The following is a 10,000-nucleotide window of genomic DNA, read 5'->3' as shown; positions in this document are numbered from 1 at the left end:
TCCTTGCGCCAATCAATCTCTGACCAATCACTGCTCTTCGAGGCGTGGGCTCTCGGACTTGCCTGCTTGTGTTGCGATGTGACGGCTGCAGCACCAGCGGTAGTTGAATGTCCCGGTTCCGGTCGCTTTTATTTATTGCCATAAATGCATGATTCTGTCTCGGTGTGTGTGCTGCTGGTGTCATAAGGAACAGAGGAAAAATAACAAGCCATTACATACAGGGGATTAATTAGCCATACTCCCTACCAATAAACATAACCCCACCCCTCGTGATGGGAACGAAGATACGAACTTGCACGACATACGGTCTTCCGGATTCCGACTTGTGTACATGGGGTTTCTTTTTCTTCACGACAGTCGAATCACACTACCTATGCAATTCCACACGGCTCCAAAGTAATGCCTACCCTTGACAAACGTAACACAGCCCCCCTCCTCCCCCCTGGAACCGTAGCTCCGCAAGGTTCACTGCAGGCGCTACCGTTCCAGCCTCAACACTTACTGACTCGCACTTAATTAGCCTATGAAATAAATTTGGAGGGCTGTGGGAAGCGAGCCGGAGCTACTTACCAATTCTCCTTAATATTCTACACCCCTTAAGCAACAATTCACATTTCAAATATTTACAAAACTTGGTGCCTCACTCTAACTCCTGGGGCAGGAAGAAAAAGGTCAGCTACACACACAAAAAAAAATACTTTTTTTTTCCTCCTTTTTTTTGTGTACAACATCGAGGGTCATGTAAGAGCACACAAAATTAGTCATTAATCACATTTAAAAAACTGACACAAAAACATGATCAAAGGAGCGGGAGACAAGATGGGGAGTGAGAGGGAAGCACACAAGTACAACAGTAGAGAACAGGGACGTCGGGAGATCGGTGGGAGGGAGAGGGCTTGGAGGGAGGAAGCATGGAAGGTGGGGGGGTTGGGGAGGGGGGTGGGCGGTGGGAGAGGTATAAAACACATGGACACTGCTAGGACTTCCAGGAAAGAAGTCGGTATTTCAAAAAAGTGGATCTGGGGTGAAGATCAAGGGTAGAAAAGACTACAGGGGTAGAAAAGATCAAGGTTTTGGATGGGGGAAGATAAGAGATGGTGGTGAACAGCTGTTTTAAAGACCTGGAGGGAGGAGTGGGATTGGACAGAGTGAGGGAGTTTGTTCCAGAAGCGGGAGAAAAGAGCGGGAGAAAAGAGGAATGAAAGAGTGAAGGTGAGCAGAGAGTCTTGATTTTGGCAGTTTCACCTTAAGAAGGTTGCTGGCAGATCTTGTGTGTCCTGTAGGAATATTTGGTGGACAGAGCTGGGGGAGCTAGGCCAGAGAGGAGTCGGTAGAGAAGATAGAAAGACCACCAACCTGCCTGCGGTGAGTGAGTTAAAGACCCTCAGAGTTAGCTTCATCGCGGGAGATTCCAATCATTCTGAAAGCTTTGGTTTCAACAGCCTGAAGACTAGCTAGGTGTGAGGCAGGAGCACCAGCTCAGAGGAGAGAACAGTATTCCATTGAAAGCCTTGTATGTGGTGAGGAGCTCAGTTGTGCCAAGGAAGGACTGCGCATGACGGAGGATGCCCAGTCGGCGACTGACTTTGGAGGCCAGCTTGGAAATGTGGTTTTCCCAGGAAAGATCATGGCAGATAGTGAGACCCAAAAGCTTGAGTGACAACTTCTTGGAGACCACACCTTAACCATAAACTAAATCAAAAATTCTAAAAAACATTTGTACAACCCCAGTCTGTAGACCACGTCCCCCCCGGTGGATGCCACAATACCCAACGTTACCTGCGGAGCCATCCCAATGTACCCTAAATTTCCGTGGGCCCTGTCCTGGTGTTACAGGTGAGTGACATGGCTCGGTGGATTTCTCCCCCATTCATTCACACAAATCCCCTAACCATCCATACATAATGCCCCAATGATTGTCCTTTTGGCGATAATCCATCCCTGTCCATGCGGTTCGACCCGAATGGGAGTCGCCAAACTCAGGCCAAACCGTTCAATCTTGGTTTCATCAGACCACAGAATCTTGTTTCTCACAGTCTGAGAGTTATTTCGGTGCTTTTTTGCAAACTCCAAGCGGACTTTCATGTGATGTCTCTTTCACTGAGGAGAGGCTTCCGTCTGGCCACTCTGCCATAAAGCCCAGATCGGTGGAGTGTTGCAGTGATGGTTGTCCTTTTAGAAGTTTCTCCCATCTCCACACAGGATCTCTGGAGCTCAGGCAGAGTGACCATCGGGTTCTTGGTCACCTCTCTTACCAAGGCCCTTCTCCCCCGATTGCTCAGTTTGGCCGGGCGGCCAGCTCCAGGAAGAGTCCTGGTTGTTCCACAATTCTTCCATTTAAGAATTATGGAGGCCACTGTGCTCTTGGGAACCTTCAATGCAGCAGAAATGTTTTTTTGTAGGCTTCCCCAGATCTGTGCCTCGACACAATCCTGTCTCTGAGCTCTGCAGGCAGTTCCTTCGACCTCATGGCTTCGTTTTTGCTCTGATATGCATTGTCAGCTGTGAGACCTTATATAGACAGGTGTGTGCCTTTCGAAATCATGTCCAATCAATTGAATTTACCACAGTTGGACTCCAATCAAGGTGTAGAAACATCTCAAAGATGATCAAGAGAAATGGGAAGCACCTGAACTAAATTTCAAGTGTCATAGCAAAGGGTCTGAATACTTATGTCAATGTGATATTTCAGTTTTTTCTTTTTAATAAATTTGATAAGCTTTCTAAAATCCTGTTTTCTCTTTGTCATTTTGGGGTATTGAGTGTAGATTGATGAGGGGAAAAATGAATTTCATTGATGAGGCATAAGGCTGCAAAAAATGTGAAAAAAGTGAAGGGGTCTGAATACTTCCTGAATGCACTATATATATATTCCAGGGTACACACCGGGAGTATGTGTATATATATATATATATATATATATATATACGTATACATATATATACGTATATATATATATATATATATATATATATATATATATATATATATATATACATACATACATACATACATACATACATATATACATACATATATATATATATACATATATATATATATATATATATATATACATACATATATATATATATATATATATATATATATATATACATACATATATACATACATATATAAATATATACATACATATATACATACATATATATATATATACATATATATATATATATATATATATATATATATATATATATATATATATATATGTATATATATATATATGTATATATATATATGTATATATATATATATATATATATATATATATATATATGTATATATGTATATATATATATATATGTATATATGTATATATGTATATATATATATATGTATGTATATATATATGTATGTATATATATATGTATATATGTATATATATATATGTATGTATATATATATGTATGTATATATATATGTATATATATATATATATATATATATATATATATATATATATATATATATATATATATATATATATATATATATATATATATATATATATATATATATATATATATATATATATATATATATATATATAAACACAGACTTGGCATTTAATATGGAATATTTTTTTTTCTTGACTTGGGTTTACTTTCTTAACTCAGTATATCAATCTGGTGAGTTTCTTTTACACTTTGGTGATTTATTTGTTAAAAGAACCACGTCACTGATTGTCTGTCGCAGCAAGAAGTCAACAACAGGATTATATTACAGGTGGCGTGGCAAAATGTATGGACGGGTGCATTTGACGATTGGCTTCACAGTCGGGTATACAAGGGTTGTTGCGTTCTGTATTAGTGGAAAACAACTGCTGCACGTCTCCAAAAGTTATTGCCGCTTCCTCTGGAGATGGTCCGTCAACTCGACAATGCTGTTTGTCATGGAGTGGTGGCTTTATGAAATTACGGCATGAAAGCGTGCTATTGCTCGGCAGTATGGCATCACTCAAGGTCAGGTGTCAAAGATCCTGAAACGAAATGCTCAGAGGGGTGTCCCTACTCCAATACCGAGGCCAGCACATCCCCGCAGAACCACAAGGAGGGATGATCGCCAGGTGCACCGGTTAGTCCGCAATGGCCATACCAAGTCAGCTAATCGGCTTAGGGCTGAGTGGCAGAAACTGACAAATGTGCCTGTATCCAGAAGGCGAGTCAACCAACGACTGGTTCAAGCAGGCTATCGTGCCAGGCGTCCCCTGAGAAAGCCACGCCTGACCAGACAACACTGCCAGCGCCGATTGCAGTGGGCCAGAGAGCACCGTCAATGGCAGCCAGGACACTGGAATCATGTGATCTTCAGTGACGAGTCTAGATTTCTGAACTATCGTCAAGATGGCCGCGTCCGAGTGCACAGACAAGTGCATGAAGCCTACAACAAAGATTGTATAGTGCCAAGAGTCCAAGCTGGAGGTGGTGAGGTGACTGTTTGGGCTGCTTTTCATGCAGGGGGCAAAACTGACCTGGTTGTTCTGAATAGAAACCTGAACCAGTTCAAGTACAGGGCCATTCTGGAAGAAACATTGCTTCCATTTGCTCGTGCAGCCTTTCGAGGAAACTTTGTCTTCCAAGATGACAATGCACGGCCTCGTCGTGCTCGCTTGATCCAACACTTTCTTGCTGACCTTGGTGTAGAGCATATGGAGTGGCCTGCCATGTCCCCGGATATGAATCCGATAGAGAACTTGGTGGGCAGAATTAACGCGTCAAATTGACCACTTGGACCAGCAGCCGACCTCTGTGCGTGAATTGCAGCAGGCTAATGTCACTGCATGGCAAGCGATTCCTGTCCAAACCTTGGCAAATCTCGTGAACAGCATGCCTCAACGTGTACGTGCTCTCCTGAATGCTGGTGGGGGTTACATGAAGTACTGAACTGTAATTTTACTGTCCGTAATCCCTGTCGTAATTTAACTTTTGTTTTTGTTAAAAATAAATTTGACTAATGTGCAAAATAAAGAGATATTTCTGGAAAACGTACAGAAGTTTAACACAGTACTGTCCATGAATTGAGTTCGATATCAGTTTACATCACTTTCAAGGATCAATTTATTTGTTTCGAAATGTCAAATGTGGTTTTTGTTTCTTTTAAAGGTCACATTAACAAAATCTAGAATAATTTCAACATAATTCCAATGAACTTTTGGTTCTATGACATCTTGAAAAGTAAGTTCACCCCCACAAAAATAATATTCCATATTAAATGCCAAGTCTGTATATATATATATATATATATATATATATATATATATATATATATATATATATACACACAGTATATACTCCCGGTGTGTACCCTGGTTTAGAATAGGTATGCCATATCCCTGCATGTCGGAAGAGGCGACTAAGAGGGTTGGCGTCAGGAAGGGCATCCGGCCATAAAAACATTGCCTCAAAAAGAGAACCATGACAATTACAACTACATATGGGCAGGGTACAGCCCGAAGTGGAGATCGGTTTCTGACGTTTGGGACATGGAATGTAGGGACAATGACAGGAATATCAGGAGAAGTGGTGAAGTATTGATCAGAAGAAGAGTGGACATATGTTGTGTGCAAGAGACGAGATGGAAGGGAAGTGGTGTGAGAATGGTGAAGGGTAGGCAGGGACAGAAATACAAGTTTGTGTGGCAAGGGTGCCCGGAGGGCGTGCATGGTGTTGGTGTCCTGTTTTCTGAGGAGTTTGTAGACAGTGTGGTGAGTGTGACTAGAGTGAGTGATAGGTTGATGATGGTGAAAATGATGATTGGAAAGGTCTTGGTGAACGTCATCTCGGGATATGCTCTGCAGGTTGGTCGGAACGATGAAGAGAAGGACAAGTTCTGGTGTGCGATAGAGAAGCTGATGGAAAACGTGAAAGATGAGGAAGTTGTTGTGGTAGGAGGAGACCTAAATCAACATGTAGGAAGGAGTATGGATGGTTTTGAGGGAGTTCATGGGGGTTACGGATATGGTGTGAGAAATGGAGAAGGTGAAAGGATTTTGGAGTTTGCTGATGGAGCTGATTTGTTGATTTGTAATATTCGGTTCCAGAAAGAGGACAATAAGCTTGTTACATACACGTCAGGTGGGTAGACGACAACCGTTGACTACCTGATGGTGCGTAGGTGAGATAGGGGGCAGCTCCGGGACACAAAGGTGATCCCGGGGGAGGAGGCTGTTTCACAGCACCACTTGGTTGTCTGCGACATAAGGGTGAAAGGTGCGAAGAGAGCTCGGCGGGTGAAGTACCAACCGAGAATGAAGGTGTGGAGGTTGAAAGAGGTGACAGTAAGGGAGGCATTAAAAGAGAGGCTGATTATGGTGGAGGATGATGTGGTTGAGCTTTAAAGTGGTTGGATGTCAATGAAAGATAGTCTGTTGGGAGCCATTGGTGAGGTATGTGGATGGACAAAAGGACCACCGAGGCACTCGGAAACATGGTGGTGGGATGATGAAGTTGGAAAGAGGATTGACGAGAAGCGGAAGAAGTTCAAGGAGTGGCAGAAGGCGAAGGGTATGGGGGCAGAAAAAGCAGGGCATGAAAGTTATAAGGCAGCCAAGAAGGCTGCAAAGAAAGAGGTAGCAAAGGTGCAGGAGGCATGTAGGAAAATGTTCGGAGAACGCTTGGATTCGGAAGAGGGTCAGAGAGCGGTATTCAGGATTGCAAAGCAGATAGCGAAAGAGAGGTGTGATGTGATGGGGGTGAGTTGGTTGAAGGATGAAGTGGGACAAATCGATGTGGACCCAGATGGAATTAAAGGAAGATGGAAAAGATATATGGAAATGCTGTTGAATACAGAGAATGAATGGGATGGCAACATATATATTATATATAATTCCATTTTTATTGAAATACTTTTTCCAAATCTTCATTTTGGATACAGTAAGTGATTTTCTGGAGGTTTGTGGTGGTGGTGTGACCAAACAACTTGGTCAGTAGCATGAATGAATACAGCAGTGCAATAAGGTTATAAATTAATGAAAGTTTGATTTGCCCTATTTTGACATGCCAACATTTCCTTCTCTGCATATTTGTATTTCTCATTTGGACATGTGTTTGAGGTGAATAGGATTTTCTTTTTGAAGATGACACTGAATCTTTGGCACCCCTTCCTGCTGCTTCTGGTCCTTATTCCTCCCTGCTGCTGCTTTCTGTTCTCAGCCCTGCTTTCTGCCGTCACGCCATCCCCACCAACGTCCCTCCCCCAGCCCCCTCCCGATGTCCACCAACACCTTCCCCCGACTTCCCACCCTCACCCCTGGTGTCCCTCCCCTAACCACCCTCCCCACCCCCGCCCTTCCCAACGTCCCCTCCTTGGCCCGACGTCCCTCCCTTACCCCCAACATCCCACCCCTCTCCCCCTTCCGACGTCCCTCCCTCACCTCCCGCCCCTGACATCCCACCCTCGCCTCCCCTGGATGTCCCACCGCTCCTCCCCTCGATGTCTCGTGGACACTTCACCCGGCTGGGTCTCTCGGACAGTTCGTTTCCGTCGCATCTCTCGGGGCACTTCACCCTGCTGTGCCTGTAGGATGCTACACCTCGCCCCACCATCCTTCTCCTTCCTGTTTGCATCACGTATCTTTCCTTTTGAAAGAACACTTACTCAGCCACTTGGTGTTCATTCATTTCCTCTTTTGAGTGAAATGAGCATGTGGAGAACTGCAAGGTCTTGCTTTAACGTATCTATAACAGTTTTCTTATCACCCTTCCCTTTAATTTTTACAAATAATTGTCCGCGACTTTGGCGGCGGAGGCATTATTTTTTCATTTTTTCATTTTTTGAAATCTTGCTATTTCGGAGGCATTTCGGACGATTTGCCCGTCTGTCTGTCCATGCCTCCATGCATCCGTGATAGGTTTTAGTTACCGCGATAACTTGTGAACCAGCGATGGGATTTTCACCAAAGTTGGTAGAAGTATGTATTATGATGCAAAGATGAACTGATTTGATTTTTGGGCCAAGAGGTCGAAGGTCAGAGTCTGTAATAGGTTTTCGTTACCACAATAACCTAAGAACGGCTGAAGGGAAGTAAGTCAAACTTGGTACAAGTATGTATAATAATGTAAAGATAAACAGATTAGATTAGGGAATCAATAGTTCAAAGGTCAACGACCCCATTGAGTAAAAATACTGTGAGCCAGTGATGGATTTTGATCAAAATTTATGTAAGTCCATGCAAATGCAAAGTGATTAGATTTCAGCGTCAAAGGTCAAAGTTTGTCAGGTAAAAAACGTGATACTTGAGCACAGCTGAAGAGATTTAAATCAAACTTCGTACAAGTATGTTTCATGATGTAATAATGTGGCGGAGGCAATATGGTCGACGTTGCAATGTCGAAGAGTGCCGTTCTCGTTCTACTTATTTTACTTTCCCTCCCTTTTTTACGTCCACTCGTTTCCCTCCCCTTCTCTTTTAGTTTGTCCTTTTATTCATTTATTCCCTCTTTTTTTTCATTGTTGGACAGAGCTGTGAAGATGAATCCACAGCAGCGTATTGCAGCTTTGGGTACTGACAAGGAGCTCAGTGACTTGCTGGATTTCAGTGCGGTCAGTTCGGTTTCATTTTCTTCTTTTCCTTTCTTTTTTTTCCTCCATATGCTCAAAGCAAGTAATTTCACTCAATATTGCTGTGCTTCTGTGTTTCTTTTTAATGCTGTCCTCTTCTCAAAGTTAACTGTAAAGACAAAACAATGACCCAATGCACTTTATTTTAAGGACCTTGGTGATTTCCGTCGGGATCATGCTGTATTGGACGAAGTGCAAGTTATTTGCAAAATGAAGCGAGCCACTATTTTAATTGAAAAAGTCTGTATGTATTTGCCATCAAGTTGATGATGAGTTTCTATTTTCCTTTTTTTTTTTTTAACTCGAGAGTTTCCACAATGTTTTGTGTCAACCTTTAATACTTCATGAACATTTAAATTTTCCTTTTTACTGTGAGTGAAGCACAAGCTAGGATTTGAATTGATAATGTTAAAGAACCTTCAAATTTTATGTCTGATTCCAAAGTTTTTAGCTTGCTCCACGCTATTTAACACGCGTATATTGCACTTGTTAACATACATATATTGCACTTGTTAACACGCATATATTGCACTTGTTAACACGTGTATATTACACTTGTTAACACACGTATATTGCACTTGTTAACATGCTTATATTGCACTTGTTAACACGCATATATTGCACTTGTTAACACGTGTATATTGCACTTGTTAACACACGTATATTGCACTTGTTAACATGCTTATATTGCAGTTGTTAACACGCATATATTGCACTTGTTAACACGTGTATATTGCACTTGTTAACACACGTATATTGCACTTGTTAACATGCTTATATTGCAGTTGTTAACATGCGTATATTGCACTTATTATCCTCACATTTGGGTCAGTTTGTTTGTCAGTTTGTCCACACAGAATGTGCTGACATAGGCCACAAACGCCACCTAGTGGTAGCCAGTAATTTGATTAGAATGTGTGTTTGTCTATAATCTATTTATAATTAGAATGTGAGCACCTATATAAACTATGTACAATTAGAATGTGAGTACCTATATCAAGTATTAGAATTAATGTGTGTTTGTCTATAATCTATGTACAATTAGAATGTGAGTATCTATTCAAACTATGTACACTTAGAATGTGAGTACGTATATCAAGTATTGTAATTCATGTGAGTACGTCTATAAAGTATGTAAAATTAGAATGTTAGTACGTCTATAAAATACATACTATAACACCAAACAAAACAAGTCTGGGTGAGGTTATGCAATCTTTGATTGCTCATTATAGTTTACAATGCAGTGCTCGCTTGTGAAAACATCGGTTGCCTGCATTTGCACTGGCCAGTTATTTAGCATAATGCACACATTTTGGAAATACTTGTGGAGCTTCTTGTTTGTCCTTCCTGAACACAAAAGGCCAGTGGTGCTATTAATTTTCTGAATTATTTATGCCATTGGCATGGAGATTAAAGT

General features: G+C 41.6%; 1 protein-coding gene across 19 annotated transcripts in view; it reads left to right on the top strand.

Moving 5' to 3' along the window:
- LOC137429699 (transcription factor 12-like) overlaps positions 1-10,000 on the top strand; it is a 386,392-nt gene that overhangs the window by 73,823 nt on the left and 302,569 nt on the right. For all 19 annotated transcript variants that reach the window (XM_078779753.1, XM_078779765.1, XM_078779766.1 and 16 more), the window contains one exon: positions 8,484-8,565. In XM_078779753.1, coding sequence (XP_078635879.1) covers positions 8,494-8,565 — 72 coding nt within the window. In that variant the 5' untranslated portion in view covers positions 8,484-8,493. The remainder of the gene's footprint in view (positions 1-8,483; positions 8,566-10,000) is intronic.

This window comes from Myxine glutinosa, chromosome 6, assembly GCF_964187855.1.
Source record: "Myxine glutinosa chromosome 6, kmMyxGlut1.1, whole genome shotgun sequence".
Taxonomy (NCBI): Eukaryota; Metazoa; Chordata; class Myxini; order Myxiniformes; family Myxinidae; genus Myxine; species Myxine glutinosa.
Note: the sequence above shows the minus strand (reverse complement) of the source record. Positions and strands in the feature narration are given on the sequence as shown.